Source organism: Artemia sp. Qi Xiang Cuo, chromosome 20 (assembly GCF_049724085.1).
Source record: "Artemia sp. Qi Xiang Cuo chromosome 20, ASM4972408v1, whole genome shotgun sequence".
Lineage (NCBI taxonomy): Eukaryota > Metazoa > Arthropoda > Branchiopoda > Anostraca > Artemiidae > Artemia > Artemia sp. Qi Xiang Cuo.
Window position 1 is genome coordinate 48,005,179 of NC_142813.1, and position 18,931 is coordinate 48,024,109.

The 18,931-nt window shown below is 34.9% G+C and overlaps 1 protein-coding gene across 1 annotated transcript in view; it reads right to left on the minus strand.

Annotated features, from left to right (window-relative positions):
- Positions 1-18,931, minus strand: part of LOC148940300 (dynamin-like GTPase OPA1, mitochondrial) — an 84,229-nt gene that overhangs the window by 46,406 nt on the left and 18,892 nt on the right. Inside the window, exon 3 of the mRNA XM_089106125.1 lies at positions 8,480-8,573. Within this exon, the coding sequence (XP_088962251.1) occupies positions 8,480-8,573 (94 nt within the window). The remainder of the gene's footprint in view (positions 1-8,479; positions 8,574-18,931) is intronic.

Consider the following 18,931-nt stretch of genomic DNA (forward strand, 5'->3'; position numbering starts at 1 on the left):
GAACCTTAATAAAATGAGCCACTTTTCACGTAAAATTAGGCCTAATCGTCGACCATAGGCAAAAATAACCATTGAACGGTACTTGTTAAGAATTTGATAAGTAAGCGAGAAGTGAAGTTTTGTTAATGCTAATGAAATAAAATAAAATAGGACAAAAATATAATAGTTCACAAACAAATTTGAGCTATATATTTGCACATTAGATAGGGTGGGGGTAAAGCATAGTATATATTAAAAACATAATCTAACCTAACTTAGGTACCCTTTTTCGCCCCTTCAACCCCAAAAAACTAACGTTTAAATCTTTGTTACGGAGTGAGCAACACCTCACAAGGCAGAGAAAACTTGTTTTCATGTCTCTTGGTCTTTTTCGATGCGGGCTTTCTCGCGGATTTACCGGATTATTAACAAGTACCCATTAAACCGTTATCTCTGACGATCAGTTGGTATATGGGCGCTCTCGCTTTAAAGGTAATCCAAGAAGAGCCATCGGTAAGCTTTTTAGAGGAGTTCCACGCGTTTAAAGCGCAAAGTGTTAAGCACAAAGACAGGCAGGTTCCATCTTGATAAGATTACAAAAAAAATCAGACACCTTTTTAGCCCAGATACGTAGTCAGAGGTGTGGTGGGTTTTAGCCCTTCCCGATCATCTCAAAAATGAATTGTTACGTAAAGTTCTATTTTTGTAAATAATTACCTTGATTTTATACTTTTATATTTGAAACCTCTTCCCGAAATGTACTCACCCCCTCCGAAAAATTCAATAATTTGCTCGTTTTGGTTCAATTTTATGATTTGTGAATTCTAGGAAGAAAATCTAGAGAAACAATGATATTAAAATAAAATTAGCATTTAGTTTGAAACAAGCATCTGGCAAAAATTTCGATTCAGAAAGAGTTCAACCTACTTTGGGCGAGGGCGTAAAGTTTAAATGAGAAGTACGTAACTTTGCAAACCCCTATACAACATGTTCAGGAAGTGAACATTGAGCCACAGTGGTTATAAATGACACAAAACAAAAAAAAAAAAACAAAGAAACGAAAACAAAAAAACAACAACAGGAAACTTTTGTCTTTTTGTTTATTCATTTTTTTGTTTTTCATTTTTCCGCAAGACTTGGGCTTTGACAGTCTATTCAAATCCATATGTATTAGGCAAATGAGATGAATAGCAAATATTAAAAGTTAGACTTTTCCGAACTCATGGTAATGAGTATGGGTGAGTTTACGACGAATTATGTCCAAGCCATAATATACATACATCCGTTGATAACAAAAAATCGAAAATTTGTAAACAATATGAGCCTTTCCTTAATTTTAACCTCACAGTTGAATTATAGAAGCGGAAAATAAAGTGTCAAGAACTTTTTTTTGTAAAGCTTTTAATAACTATCACTTTTTCCCATGTATACTATACTAATATGATGCATTTGTATCTTATACCAGATCCATAATACATCTCTGATGGCTCATACGTATACCGACAACGGCCTCAGTCCGAACAGTCTACGATTTCGACCCAAAAGCTTATGACTGGTCCCATCCTGGGGCAAACCCGGGACAAGGTGGAAGGATAGCCTCAACAAACTCATGGAGATGGCGAAGATTCCTGTCAACGAGGACCTGCTCTTAGAAGCAGGCTAGTCAGCTAAAGGAGTTGAGTTGAGACGTCTGACAAAAGGAAAAATAAACATAAGAAAATATGTATAAAAAAACAACTAGTAAATCAAGCGTAGTTTCAGCCAGTGGATAGAAAAAAGGGATAAGAAAAAACGGGCGCAAACGTTCTTTACGCTACCCCCCAAAGTGACAGAAGCCTTAAGTCGTCACAACACAGATAGACAGGCACATCCCCCAGATATAGGGGGGAGGGGGCAAAAAAAAGCATTTTTATTTTTGGGGGTAGGTGCCGGGGTCGGTGAAGAATTTCAATAAGGATGACCCAAAGACTTTGGTGCAAACCCCCAGGGCCCCTGGGTACGCAGCTGAGATGGAAAATCTGCTGTTCTAAGCTTTCGTCTATTATAGTTTTAAAGAAAAAAAAATCTTAAATCTTCACTTTTACAGATCAACCACAAAAATATACGTTTGAAAGTTGAGCATTACTCAACAAATTACGAGCTGAATAGATTATTGACGTCTAGTCGTAAATTCTAATTATAACCACTTGGCTACAATGTGGCTCAAGATCTATTCTAGCTGCCTCAACTCCGACTGTGGTTGTGTTGGAAACTCCCTCAGATGAAGAGCACACTCGTAAACTACCACCTACTTCCAATGTCAAAACCCTTATGAAGTGACTGCTATTTTGTAAGAATATCGTTTAAGGTTGAGTTCTTCATTGGTGTCCCAGCAACAGCTGCCTAACCGGAAGCCAGTTGGGGGGAGGGAGATAATTACAGCTTGCTCCCCCCCCAATATTTAAAACAAACCCGCTTTTGGCATTTTCATTTAAAAAATCGATAATACGACAAAATTGACACCCCCTGCCTTTTGAGAAATATACTTTGCCCATCCCCAGTGTCATGGATTGGCACCCCTACTCCTAAACCACAGTTAGGTCCTTTTTGACATTTTATCACCATCCTCCCAACGGTACTCTTCCATATCCTACGAAACAAGGCTGGTTTGTTACAAAAAAAATTTGGGGTTCAAATTTTTTTTTTTTTATTACCATTACGGTTATTTTAACAGGACAACACGTTAGGGTCTAATTTAATAGATCTATAACATAAATAAAACATCACAAAATATACCAGTGCCAACTTTAGTTCCAATTTTGTAAGTCACACGTAACAATCGTGGTGAATAACAATGTACTGTTATATGTTTACCACATTCATCGAATTAACTTCAACTTAAAGTGCTTTTAATGTTCGTTTTCAATCTTTAAATATAAGCCATAAATTAATTTATAAATCTTAAGGTTGACATCTGAGTAGCAGCATAGAAGTAAAAAGAATAAATTTGTTTTCGCTTTTACTTTGTCTTTATCTGGAAAGCCGACGTTTCAAAAAAATAATACCCCATAATTAGATGTTAAATAAAAATAGAGTTGAAATCTAATTACCGCAGATATTTCTAAGGTCAAAAGATGAAAGAATTAATAGAGAAACTCAAAGAAGACTATCTAAATCGCATATATATATTGCTGAGTTTTGGATAAATCTAGATTGGAATACCAAGGGCAGCGTAATTAAGTATGATTGTGAGAATCGGTTGGATAGAAATTTGTATTACTTTATACATCATTTAAAACTAATAAAGACATTTGTCAGTTATAGCGCTGACCACTGAAGTTATTCATACATTGACGTATTGTAGAACCGGTTTCTTTCGTTAGTTTCTTTAAGCTTAGCGTGATACCAGAGAAAATCAAGCGTCAGAAAAGATGGAAAATAAATAAATTTGCCTATTATTTGCACATTAGTGGGTGGGGGTAAAGTATTTCGACAGTGTGAAGTTATGAATCAATTCATACTTCATAATATGCAGAATAACTGTACCTCACAAAATTTGCATGCACATCTGCTATATATAATCCCCACTCCCCTCAGCCTAAATTTGTTCCTAAACTATTACATTTTTACCATATTTGGGTATATTTCATTAGGATTAACCTAGCTTCACTTCTTGAGTGGTCGGCGCTATAACACACAGGAACCGCAATAAAAATAAGAAATTCAGTTTCAGAGGCAATGCCTATTGAGTCATTTGTACTTCACTGAAAAAAAACATATTATGAATATATATATATATATATATATATATATATATATATATATATATATATATATATATATATATATATATATATATATATATATATATATATATATATATATCAGTTTTGAATAAAACGTAAATAATACAATATGTTTTAGAACGGTCAGGAGATGGGGAAGGGGGCAGTAGCCAAATTCCTGTTTGTAGTAATTATGTTGATTCTAAGTTTGACTTGAATGTTCAATTTGGTTTTTACTCGTTTTAAGATTAATTTGTTCACCCATATCAGTACCTGTAATCCTTATGTTTGATATAATTATTCATTTTAATTTCTGGTTGTTTCGAGTTTGGATTTTTTATCGGACTTCAATTATGCTGCTCTTAAGTTTAAAATGGCTCTTTCCTTTGTTTGATAACTTCTTATTCAGAATTTATTTTTTAATTAATTAATGAAGAAGGCGTTTTATTTAGTTATGCAGTTTTTCGTAGTAGCGGGCACCAAATAAAAAAATTTAACGTGGATTAAAAATAAGCCAAAAACACATTTGGGACCAAACATTAATGAACGGGTAAAATTTAACAGATTGGCTTTGCTTATGCATCTTCACGATTCAACGTGGCAATACTGATGGAAAATGTGATACCAACCAAAAAACTTCCCAATTTGGGAACAATAAAATATTAGAAAATTTCAAGTATGAATAGACCAAAGGGCGGGAAAATGTTTATATTTTGAAATTCTTGCTTCTTTAAGAATTAAACAGAGCCTGAAACAGATTATAAACAAACTGATGATAGTTTAAGTTGTGAGAAAAGTTTTACTTCTTCTTCTACGTTCTTCTTTTATTCTTCTTCTTCTTTGTGGCGTCAATTTGGCTAGAGGTATTAATCTGGGAATGCTGATACCATAGACTGAATATCTATCAAATTCAGAATTTCGTTGTTTATTCGGAATTTATCATCTTTCTTAAATATTAATATAAACTTTCAGTGTACGTTGATCTATATAAAACAAACCATGTTTATCTAGGTCTTCAAAACGGAGCATCAACAATATCTCAGAAAAGGCTAGGATCACTCAGGTGAAACTGCCAGGGACCGTTTAAGCGGACTCACACTTGCTTTGGCAGCAGGACCAGCCCCCCCCCCAACTGGCATCTAATATTCAAACGTTTCGGGAAATTTCCTTAACCATACGCTCCCTAGCCTCACAGAATGATGAGGAGGGATTGAACTGAATCAAAAGACATTAAGTGCATCCAGGTTATCCAAGGGCATATCTAAAATATCTCAGGAACGACTAAGAGCAATAAGTTACAATTTTTGGGGGTTGTTAAGGGAGAAAGTGAACTAAATTGAAGGACTTCAAATGCATCCAGGTTGTAAAAATAGCATACGTGCAATATCTCAGGGACGGCTTAGGGTATAAGTTGAAACTTTTAGGAAAGTTGATGGGAATGTAAAACTAAATAAAAAGACACTACTTGTACTTGTATCCAGGCTGTCAAAAGCGAGTACCTGTAAAACTCAGGAACAGCTAAATTTAGTTGGAATTTTTGGAGGATATTCAACTAAATCAAAGGAAAACTAAATCATTGTAAAAAAGGCGTGTCTGCAATAACTCAGAAAGGACTAAGGATATGAATTCAAAACTTCAAGGATATGAATTTCAACGACACTATAAATAAGATTACATCAAAAGACATTTTTCTTGATGAAGTTTTTAAATCAAAATTGCTTCGTTAATATGACCTTGTTTCTTTTCTTGTTGATGTTATGAAAAATAACGACCATTTCCGAATCCGTTGATTTTGAATTGAAAATCAAGTATTTTGCAGTAGGCATCAAGACATGGCTAATTGTAGGAAAAAGCCAAGACAGATAGTCCGAGTAATTGAGAAGCAAAAATGTTTAAATGGCACGGGTAAATGGTGGGAGTAAATTAAAAACTCGAATTAAAAGTGTTTTCAGTAAAGCGCAAATGAAAATTTGCGCTTTACTGATGGAACAAGTTTTTTTTTACTGAAATTAAGGAGCGACATTAAAACTTAAAACCTACAGAAATTATTCCGTATATGGAAGGGACTTTCCCCTCTTTACCGCCTCGCTCTTTAAACTCAAGTTTTTTATTGTTTTAAAAAATAGAGTTGTAAGAAAAAAAAAAATTTTAGCGTTAAGAGTGTGGCAATGAGGAGGGGACAGCCCCTTTCATAGACGGAATAATTTCTGTTCGTTTTAAGTTTTAATGTCGCTCCTTACTTGAACGCTTTTGAATTTATGCAGGTTTTGATTTTGGCTCACCGTACATGATTTATTGAAAAAGGAGTTTTCTATAAAAGACGTTAAAACTTCAAACAAACAGCGACGGATTATTCCTGCAAAATTCCTACAAAACAGCACCGTATATACCAACAAATCTTGTAAGCCACATAAAAAACACAACACAATTTAAACATACTTCTATTAAACAATGAATCATATCTTCACAAAAAGCTTGAAAATAATACTAATTATCATGGCCATGGCATTTTGCCAAATATACCAAACCACTTATTCTTGACGACATATTAAAAATTGCTTGAGGAACACAGCTTTAATTAAATAATTTATCATTGAATAGATTTCTTGATTTATTTTGTTATAATTTCTGCATATAGTCTGTATCAAATATAGGCATATAGAATATTTGAATTAAGGAAATTAAGCAACATTACACTATACAAAACAGAGAAGATAACGCGGGATTCGTCAAGGCAGTCACTAACACAGTGAATACAACCTAATCGACCGACTGCAACATCAGTCATCGATGAAATATGGTATGAAACAATAAAAAAAGGACTTAAAAAATTCTCATCGATAGAATAAACTTTAAAAATAAAATAATAAAATACATTTCGGTACTTATGTAGGTACTTATCAAGAATCCAGTAGGCACGCGAGAGGTGAAATTTCGTTTATGCTAATCAGTGGTGGATCCAGGGGAGGGGCGAGGAGGCGCCCCCTAACGTAGTCTAAAGTAGTGTAATTTACTTAATTAACGCAAGATTGCGTCAAACAAACTTGCTCCTAGCGAAAGTTTATCGGATCAACTTATTTTGCCCCCCCCCTAAAAAAAATCCTGGACCCGCCCCTGATGCTAATGAAATAAAACAAAATAGGATGAAAATATAACAGTTCAGAAACAAATTTGGGCTATATATTTGCACATTAGATAGGGCTAGGGGTTAAAACATAGCATATATTAAATACGTAACCTAACCTAGGTATCTTTTTTTACCCCTTCAACCCCAAAACACTAAAGTTTAACTCTTTGTCACGGAGTGAGCAACACCTCACAAGGCATAGAAAACCAGTTTTTCATGTAGCATCTCGGTCTTTCTCGATGCAGTCTTTCTCGCGTGACTACCGGATTCTTGACAAGTACCCATATATATTATAGCCACCCTAGACAAGTTCTTGATCTGAATAGAACCGGTTTCTCTCTGTATTTTAGTATGCATTCGGTGACAATCAGCTTAGCCTGAGAGAGATAAACTACATGGTAGGTATATTTTAATTGGATATTTTAAAGGTAATTTTGCATTATTCGGTACTCACTCGAGAATGTGGATCTACAGATCAGACAATAACCGGTTTTTGACCGGCAATATCATAAGACAATTAGATTAGGCTCAGTTGAAATATACGTTGTAGGTATATTTTTATTGAATATTTAATGTATAGAGATGGTGTTATGATTGGGTTAGGTTTGCTATTTAATATAATGCGTTCTGCGCGACCCCCGCCACAATTCTAAATTACGTAATTCGTAATTGTTGTACTTTTAATAATTTTATTACCAAAGTGTTGCATTTCCATCATATTTCGGTATATTTCATTATGATTAACCGAAGTTCATTTCTCAACTGGGTACCAAATAATGCACAAGTACCATTTTATATATAGAGTTGGTATTCTGGTTAAGTTAGGTATTTAATATAATGTATTCTGGACGGCCTGATTTCCATAGTTCTCTGTTGTAGTTTCCATAATTTTGTTACTAAAGTATTATACTTTCATCATATTTTGGTATATTTCATTAGGATAAACCTAATTTTACTTCTTGAGTGTGGTGGCTATAAACGATAAGAACCGAGCCAAATTTTACTATTACACATTTAGGTACTTGAGCATTATATAAAACACTCTCGAGAATTTTGATTGCGAATAATGCGAACATTAGACAAGAAACTGGTCAAGCAACTTCTTTATACTAGACAATTTGCTTCGGATCGGTTGAAAAATAAATTGTAGCTACATTCTATTTAAGTATTTAGTTAGTATTTCTGTTAGGTTAGGTTAGAATAGGTTTGCTTAGGTTACATATTAATATATGCTATGCTTTGTCCCCCCCCTCTAATGTGCAAATATATAACACAAATTTGTTTCTAAACTGTTATATTTTAATCATAATTTCGTTTTATTTAATTAGACTTCACCAAACTTCACTTCTCAAGTATGTTTTCTATAAGACACAAGTACCCACAATTAATCTGAACATGAAATAACAGCACAATTAGTGTCTCAAATTTCAGCTAACAACAATTCTTTCAAAATTTCATGAAAGGGCAGGAAATAACACTAATTATTATAGCCACGACATTTTGCCAAATATACCTAGCCGTTTATTCTTGACGACAAATTAAAAATTCCTTGAGGAACAATAGCTATTTTATACCCTTTAATTGACTGTATTATATACGCCTGTCTTACCTTCCCTGTTTACAATCTGTTGCCTCAGAGCTTTGGCCGTTGTCCGAAGCATCTGTTGAATACGCCAGAATAGTATTACATCACTACAGTCCACCTTAAATTAATAGAAAAAAAAGCGAGTTAAAAAGAAGATATATATCTTAAGCGGCGATCACACTAGGTATGTAATTTTCTGTGCTAAGTGGTTAAGTTATCTTACATTGAATATGATATTTCACACCTTAACAATTTCTGTTACATTCGTCTGACGTAAAAATCCATAGAACAATCACAATCATCGTCTAAAATTCCCATTAGTGAAAATTTAAAACGTGAAATTCAAAAATTTAACTAAAAAATTTAAAAAGGTGAAATGCAGGTGTGGATTAAAGCTAGTAGAGAATCGCAGTTTGCATGTATTAAAAAACCCGAAACATGTCCAGGAGCCAGACAATGTTTTATTTTGATGTCCTTGGTACAATAATGACGAAGCCTTGCTTTTATGATAAAAAAATGCAAAATCTGCACCAGGACCGTTCCTATGTACTTCTCCGAGGGGGAGGGGGTCCCAAAAAACTTTACAAAGGGCAAAAAATTAGTTTACATGGATTTTTGTTACTTTTGTGGGACTAAAAATGTGGTATTAACATAGTAGCCAAAGTTCATGTTCTTCGATATTTATTAATAGCCTTGTACATATTATAAGAGCAAGGCCTAGAAATTCTGAGAACTGTGGATCAAACTTGCCTGTCCCAGCACATTTTCCTATAAGAGTTGCGACCTTGAGGGTGCTTTCATACTATTCCGTAGAGCCTTGCGCACTAACACACTTTAAGACTTTAGGTTACGTTACGTGTTCCCATGGAGCAAAGTAGTACTTGTGCATTATATGGTACACACGAAAGAAGTCAGTTTGATTAATGTTAATGAAATAAAATAAAATAGGTTTAAAATATAACAATTTAGAAAAACAAATTTATACATATAGACATTGGGGGTGGGGTGGGGGGTGGGTAAAGCATAGCATATATTAAATACGTAACCTAACCTAGTTACCTTTTTCCCTCCTAAACCCCAAATAACATTAGTTTAATCATTGTAAACGCAAAGACAAACCACGCTTTGCGATTCATTTATCTATTGCAAATACCCGTTTGACTGGTTTCCTGTAGTGTTTCTCTATACAATATATAGCGTTTGTGTACCATATAATACATAAGTATCATCAAAGTTTGTCCGTAACGGAAGTAGTGCCAAGCAGACTCGAGCACAACAAAGAATTTTACGTTGCGTGAGTTTATGATACGTTACGGAGAAGTCAAAACAATAGCAACAAAATGGACTTATATGGATGAGCGAATTACAAAACGAATTAAGAAGGTTTTCGAACCAGCCTTTCACGACCAGCCATCTCAATTCCACGTCTTTAACTTTTAAATCGTGTGCTTACGATGATTTTGTACGATTAATATGATTATTTTATGAAATGTGACGTTAGTTCAATGTGAAAGTACTTGTTTTTGTGTCACCGGCAAGGCCGTTTTCAGGGGAGAGGTTAGGGGGTTTGACCCCCCCCCCTCCCGAAATGTTTGTCTGAATTGGTACGACCCTGGTCAGAGGTTATACTTAACTGACGTAACATAACCACTTATTACAGAAAATTATGTACGTAATGTGAAAGCTGCTTAAATATATCCAAGAAACTGACAAAGCCTTGTGCTCTACTGGCCTCCGCAACAAAAAGTTGTTAGTACTTGTAGCAATATAAAGTAAATTTGTTCGAGGTGAGGGCCCATAATTGGCACTCGGGTTGAAGACGGGAAGGATGCACATAGTGAAACCAAGTAGAAGTTAAAGCTAGGGGATAATTCTAGATCATGCCTCAAATATAAGAACCTCAAAAATATTCATGGAACTGGAATGCTAATACCAGAGTTGAATGTCCTCTAATGATGTTTGATTGGCATGTAGATAGACAGTACCTATTCCCTGGACGACGAAGAAAAAGTACATATAAAGAAATATAAACGTAAAAAGAAGTTAATGCAGTGTTTTATTTTTAGATGCAGGGAAAAGTAATTTTGATTTAAAAAAAGTGCAAATTCCTTGCAGATAATGACAAATTTTCTGAGAACAGGCAGAGTCTTCTGATTGGCCTGCAGATTTACAGCACCTATTCCACGGACGATGGGAAAAATACATATAAAGAAATACGAATACAAAAAGAAGGTAAGATAAGATTTTGTTCATAATCAATACACATACAATAATACATTGTGCTAGTCCCCCCAAAGGCACCTTGACCTGTAATTAGGGGAGTGTATACGGATCACAAACTAACAATAGCCAATTACTTAATAAGATAAAAAAAAAAAAAAAAAAAAAAAAAAAAAAAAAAAAAAATATTGCCAGCCATTCAAAACACAAAAATAAGCCACGAGAAGGCTGTGCATAAGGCACAAAAAAAAAATATACTCACAGTCAGAGAAAGAAGAGAAAAAGGGAGAAGAAAAGAAAATATAAATAAATACAAATTATAAAGTAAAGTTTATTAAGGAAAAATTCAAAATATATTCAGACAAAAGCAAAGAAAATTAATCACATAAAAAAAAAAAAAATACAAATGCTTTTTTGACGATGAAAAATTTGCAATTAAACTATTTTTGCAACTAATCTATTGCAATTCAACTGATTCTTTTGCAATTAATCTATTTTTATTAACTATAAAAGAGTCAAAGCTTGGTTAGTATACAGGAAAATAGGCTAGTTTAAATCATAAACAATTATAACTATTTCTTCCGTCTGGGAAAAGTGTTCTTTTCCCTTTAGATTCTAAAGGTAAATTAAATTAAAAATACATTGGTCTAAATCTTGGGCCAATGTAAAGCAAAAGTGCAAAAACAAAACACAACCATTATTATGTTTTCACGTTTTTGCACTTAAATTCATGATTTTTCTCGGCAGTTCTAAATTAGGTTGATTGTGGTTTGATGAGGATGTGGTTTGAGGCTGAGGTTGTTTGTGATTTTAAATGAAGTTGATTGTTTTCTCCGGATTACTGTGGTCCTAATTCCTCTAATTTTGCACAAAAATGGTTAAAAAAGAATTAGGAGACAACCTTAGTCACAAGTTGCTATTGTTAAGACAATAGAACAAGAGCTCTGAAGCCGACGCTGCAAAGGGTATTATTCTGCAATTATTTATTGTAAAATTATTATTTTAATTATTTTTTACATTAATTCTATGATCTTTAATTAAGTCTTTTAAAATTATGTTTAATTTTATTTATAATTATTTTTAAAAATTTAATACCAATTATTTAATACTTTTAATTATTAAATGCATTAAAAAGTGTATCTAATTGTCATGTAGATAAATACTGCTTATTCCCTGAATGACTGAGGAAAAGCATCCAACACAGAAGATTGCTTCTTTATATGGCGATGGCAGAAAACAAAAAGAACATGTAATTACCCCGTCGCTTTTTTAGAGGATGTGATTTGACGATACCGTCATCTGTCATGAAATTGTTAGTGACCCCAACAGGGGAATAAGCGTCAATGATATTGCCTATGAAAAAGAGAGGAGTAAAAAAATGTAATAATTTATTATTTGTTATATTTGTTTGGTATTCGCCAAATTTAACTTGGCTAAATCAAATGTAATTCGCTATTATGGACATTTTTGGAATATACTGCCTGAACCTATAGAAAATGTAAATAAAATAGATACCATATAAAATACAAGGAAAAAATATTGATTAAAATACTGCTATAAAAATACAAATACCACATACTCGACGAAAAATCTGCTTAAATATTATCTAAGCATACTTGCAGAAAAAAGTATTTGGTATATAGGTACTATCAATATTTTATACTGATGTTTAGTACAATGGTATATCAATATTTTACATACCCAAAAACTACACATCAATTACAAACACACATCGAATGAAGCCCGTCAATATGTTACTGACAATAAGATAAAAGATAAGCACTAAGCTGAGTCACAGCAGTAACGGTAGCTTATAATAAGCTTTTAGTAAGAGCAGCGTTTCAAACTTTATGTCCCCCAGTAGGTTCCTTATGAAAAAGAGAGCAGTAAAAAAATGTAATATTTTATTATTTGTTATATTTGTTTGGTATTCGCCAAATTTAACTTGGCTAAATCAAATGTAATTCGCTATTATGGACATTTTTGGAATATACTGCCTGAGCCTATAGAAAATGTAAATAAAATAGATACCATATAAAATACAAGGAAAAAATATTGATTAAAATACTGCTATAAAAATACAAATACCACATACTCGACGAAAAATCTGCTTAAATAATATCTAAGCATACTTGCAGAAAAAAGTATTTGGTACATAGGTACTATCAATATTTTACATACCCAAAGACTACACATCAATTACAAACACACATCGAATGAAGCCCGTCAATATGTTACTGACAATAAGATAAAAGATAAGCACTAAGCTGACTCACAGCAGTAACGGTAGCTTATAATAAGCTTTTAGTAAGAGCAGCATTTCAAATTTTATGTCCCCCAGTAGGTTCCTTATTACAATGAAAATGCCCCATGTCCATGAAAATATACTGTTAAGGGAGGTCTTTCCAACGGTGCAGATGATGGTGAAGCAGCTTTGTACTGGGAGAAAAGATCTTTCACCAGGCGATACAGCCCTATGTTATTCAACTGTCTGTGTCATTTAAATAATTCAGTAAGAGCACTCTAATAGTTCCACCGAGTTTACGGTATTTCTCACCAAATCAAGCAGGAGTCACTGCAGAAATCCAAAACTCATCTGATAGAGTAGCAGTGCGAGTGTTATACAGGCAGAAAAGGCTTTTTTACCGCAGAAAACAAGAAAACAAGTCTAGGTTAATCAAATCCCTGTTTTGGCATTGAATTACTCAATAACTGCACTTTAACAGTTGCAAATTAATCATGGTCTATCTCACTGACTCAGGCACAAGAGTCACGCGGGAATCAAAACCCCGAATGATGGCGCAGCAGCGCGATTGCTATACTGGCAGAAAAGGCCTTTCACCGTAGAATACAAGTCTAGTTTACTCAACTGTCTATTTGTGTCACTGAAATAATTCAACAACTGAACTTTAACAGTTGCACCTATGTTCCTCACAGACTCAAGCAAAAATTTACAGTCACTGCGAAAATAAAAGACTCCTCTGATAAAGCAGCAGTGCGACTGTTACAGAGGCAGAAAAGGCTTTTCACCGAAGATTACAAGTCTAGGTTAATCAGATGTCTGTTTGGCATTGAAATAATTCAACAACTGCACTTTAACAGTTGCAACTACGTCATGGTCTTTCTGACCAACTCAGGCACAAGAGTCACGCGGGAATCAAAACCCCATATAATGGCTCAGCATTGCGAGTGCTATACAGGCAGAAAAGGCCTTTCACCTTATAATACAAGTCTAGTTTACTCAACTGTCATTGAATCACTGTTTGTGTCATTGAATTGATTCAACAATTGAGCTTAAATATTTGCACATATGTTCCTTACCGCCTCAAGCACAAGAGTACTGCACTTATTTGATAGAGAAGCAGCGCGAGTGCTACACAAGCAGAAAAAATCTTTCACCGAGGAATATAAATAAGTCTAGGTTCATCTAATATCTGTTTGTGTCATTGAAATGATTCAGCAGCTGCACTTTAATAATTCCACCTTTGTCTCGGTTCTTCTCACCAACTCAAGCATGAGAATCACTGCGGAATTTAAAAATACATCTGATAGGGCAGAAGAGCAGTGAGAATCAGTGTCACTATCTTCCGTCAAACTAAGTTTATCAAAAAGATATCCTAAGGGAAATACTTTGTCAGTGGCAAGTTCCATAATATGATCTTTCTACATCATTATCATTCTTCAAACTAAGCCAATCACAAGGATATTTTCGCATAAGAACTTCAGCCGTAGCAAGTCTTACAGTTTAAATCTTTCAGAGTTAAGTCATCAACCTCTTTGACTTTGAACGTTTCGAAACAAATTTTGGTTTCGTGTCGCGACCTTTTTCAGCAAAATGAAACCCATCTGCTAATTAGACAATATCAATCGAAGACGAGGAATCCGTAGTAGCAATACAAAAAAATTATTTCATAAGTTTTTCCATATTTGAACACTTAAAGCAGCATCCAAGTAGTACTTAAGAATACTTTTTAACCCGAGAGTGAAATTGGCGAGTAACGACTCCAAGGCGTTATTGTACTCAACCTTAATTATTGACGGCCAGATAGTAAAAATAGTCGACCAGTTTATCTACCTGGGTAGCCTTCTGACATCTGGAAACTGTCCGTTTTCAGCTATGAAAAATACCACCGATATTAGCCGACTGCTAGCTCTCTCTGTAGAGCTAGCATCAAGAGACTCCTGAATGCCTAGAAACGCAGCTACCTATCCAACCAATTGAAAGTCCGCCTCTTCAGCAGCCTCACTGTGATAATCACCCTGTACGAGTGTGATAATTGGATACCAAGAACAAGTACGACCTTCTTACCTTCGAGATGCGGTCCTTACGCCCTATAGCAAAAGTCAATTACGCCGACCATGTGACAAGCGAAGAGGTACAAAGACGGCTCAAATCCCTGACACAATCATCGAAAAAATTCGACCGCTGCCGGAAAGACCCCGAGGAAGACCATGGAAGCGATGGATTAAAAACTTCGATCACCAGAACGTTGTGGTGGTGATCGATATAGAGAACGGCACAAGACAGATTGTCATATCGAGTCCTGGTTCATGCCCTGTCGAAAGGAGTGGCTCCAAGATATCCGTGAGGGTGGACGGGAATTAAGAAAGAAAGTAAGTTATTCGAAACATAAATTTAACAAATAAAGGCCAGAAAAACCGAGGAGTTGCTCTCTCTCAGAAATCATGCACAAAATTTGGCGCATTGCCAAGCATTGCCAAGCGTGGCAGAACTGTAAGGAACGTGTGGCATTCCGAAATACACACCAGGTGGCGAGAAGTCCTTACCCCTTGAGCAAAACTACATTCAGGGAAAACTTTAAATGTTTAAATAAGGAAACACTAATGAAATAATTTTTTCGTCTTGATCTACAGACCCTCGTGAAATTGGCGAGCAGCAGACGCCAAGACGTTATTTTACTCAACATTCTCCGTTTTTACCCTTCGCTATTTGGATTTCTAGCGTTTGAGTAGTTTGATATGAATCTGTAATTTTAAGTAATTAGTTCTGATGTGAGTAATTCTAATTTTGTATAAATTAATTTTAATAAATTAAACATAATTTAAATTAAAATCATATTTAATTTAGTTTAGATCTGATTATAATTAATTCTAATCTAGGTAAGTAATTCTAACAGATCAGAACCGCTTACCCTTTCAGTATTCATTGCCTTTCCTGGAAGAAAAATGTAGACGGGGTTTGTTTTGTATTATCTACGACACACCAAAATCTATTTTGATAGAATCCTCCCCCCTTACAATTTTTCCTACAAGTGAGAAGAATAGAAATAATGCATTTTTAAAACAATGAATTTTTAAGTTTTTTGAAACTAAATAAGATGTAAGAAAAATAATTAGACAAGTTGATTGATATTGCTGGGCTGACATGCACTGGCTTTTAATTAGTATCTTCACCAAATTGTCACGAAACATCTTTTGATTTGCCAAAACTAATTTTCTCTCAGCTTCCAAGTAACTTGCATTCTAAATGATTACACATTTTTACTACCGTAAATATAATTTTTATTCCCTTCTGTATCACTAATGAGCTAAATAATCTAAGGTAATTTCTATCAAATCTAATAACACACCGGTAAGCCAAAACATATAAATAATAAAATAGAAAAGCATTTTTAAGTATCCATAAAATATTTTACTTTCAAACTACCGTGTAGGAAAATTTTTACAATAACAGTCGAAATATTGCGGCAAAAATTTCTGGTTCGGTCATAATTTAAGGATGAGAGGTTGCCCGAAATTGGGCTTTTTGGGTGCCCTGTTAGGGCCGGATGAGCGTCCTTCACTCACAAATTCACCCACCCCCCTGATGGTCCCATATATAGCCATAACAATGTAATTCTCAATTAGACCAACCTTGTCATACGTTATAGCTCTTTTTTTAATCAGGTTATATTCTCAGTTTGAAAATTATCTCCCTGTGTGATTGAGTGCGTAATTTACCAAAATACTATTTGAAAGCATTTTAAAAATTGTATAATAATAGAAAGAAACAGGATAATCGGATTAATAAAAACATCCGGCATATTATTAGGCACAAATTTCTTTGTTTTAGTATTTTCATTTAGTTTTTAAATATTCCTTGGACTATATATCTGAGAATAAGGGGGAGGGGATAAATTTGTGAGTACATTGCTTATTATATTTGGAAAGAGTACACAAAAAGGAATCGCGTAGTGTGCTCACCTTGTCCCTATGTCAGTTATGGAAACCCGTATATACTTACATGACACTTACGCAGGGAGGAAGGACCTCTGGGACCGCCCCCCCCCCCCGAAGTCTCATGATTTTGTTTTATTTTCCCACAATTTTCTGATACTTCTCACAGATATTTGAAGGATTTTCGCCCCCCCCCCCACCTTCCGAAACAAATTCTTGCGTATGTGCCTGATACTTACCCAAATTTGTATACGAATTCTATATTAGATTGATTAATCTTAACCCGCTATTTTTAAACCAGACTGGTTTTTTTGCCAGAAAAAACAACGAAAAGTTTTTGAGCCAAAATTTTTTTTTAAACTATTTTGATTAAGAGCAGAAATGAAAACAACAAGCAGCAAACTTTTGAGAGAATGGCGGGGAGGGGAGGAGGGGCCAAAATAAAATTTGAGAGGAGACTGAAATTAGAACGGATGGCGGTGTGACACTCCCCCACAACCCTCAGGGCAAGGGTTTTAAGTTACGCCATATAAGGTTTTTATAGAAGGCGTTGTCGTAGAAACTTCAAAACAGGCTCATTCGATAGGAAATTCAAAGGGCTAGTGCCCTTTTTAATAGTTGAAAGTGATTGGACGTCAACTACCCCCCCCCCTCGCCCATAATTCCCCCAAGCACATTCAGTCAAAATTTTGAGATAGCCATTTTGTTCAGCGTAGTTGATTTCCAGATAGAAAATATGTTTTTGAGAAGGACACTCCCCAAAACCATCAGGGCAAGGGTTTTAAGTTATGCCCTGGGGGCATATAAGGTTTTTTTTAGAAGGCGTTGTCATAGAAACTTAAAAACAGGCTCATTCGATTGGAAATTCAAAGGGCTAGTACCCTTTTTGATAGTCGAAAGTGATTGGAGCGCAGCTAGCCCCCCACGCCCTTCATTCCCCCAAACACGTCCAATAAAAATTTTGAGATGACCATTTTGTTCAGCGTAGTTGATTTCCAGATAGAAAATAAGTTTTTGAGGATGACACTTCCCCACATGCCTCAGGGCAAAGGTTTTATGTTATGCCCTGGGGGTATAAAAGGTCTTTAAAGATGGCGTTGTAGAAAAAACTTCAATAAAAGCTCATTTGACTGGAAATTCAAAGGGCTAGTGCCCTTTTTAATTGTCGAAAGTGATTGGAGGGCAACTACCCCCCCACACACCCATCATTCCCCCAAACACATCCAATGAAAATTCTTAGATAGCCATTTTATTCGACTTAGTTGAAAGTTTTGGAAATTAGATCGTTAAGGATTACAACCCCTCCCCCCACAACCCTCAGGGCAAGGGTTGTAAGTTATGCCCTGCGGGCATATAAAGCCTTTATTGAAAGCGTTGTCGTAAAAACTTCAAAAGAGCTCATTCGATTGGAAATTGAAAGGGCTAGTGCCTTTTTAATAGTTGAAAGTGACTGGATAGCGACTAACGCCCCTCTCACGCCCCACCATTTTCCCAAACACATCGAATTAAAATTTTGAGATATCTATTTTGTTCAAAGTAGTTGAAAGTCCTGGAAATTTTTGCCTTTAGGAGATTGCAGGCATTGTAATGTGAATAATGAAACAATTGACCATTGCCTATTTGAATGTAATATGCTGAAGTCTGCACAACAGACTTTGCTTTGTAAACTGCGAAAATACTTCAAACCCCACAAAGTCTAACTATAAGCCAAGAGACTAGCCAATTATACATGGACACTGAGCATAGAATTCGACATCTATCATCTTATATTTGAACTCATAGAGTCGAAAGATCAACTGAAAGATATATTGAAATATCTAATAAATATTAGTCAATCACGAAATTAGCTCCGTAGACCAAAGATTTAATAATCATTAAATGTTCTAACATTAATCTATGAACCAAACAACGTCTTTAAAAGCTAAGATAATAGACGACATTTTTAAATAGACGATCAACCCGACCATCCCCAACGTAAGGGTATAACTGTTTTATTGTCATTGTGCACGTCGGTGTGAGGTTCTTTTTCTGTATTCATATGGATGTGACGATAATTTTGATTGTATTTGATAGTTGAGA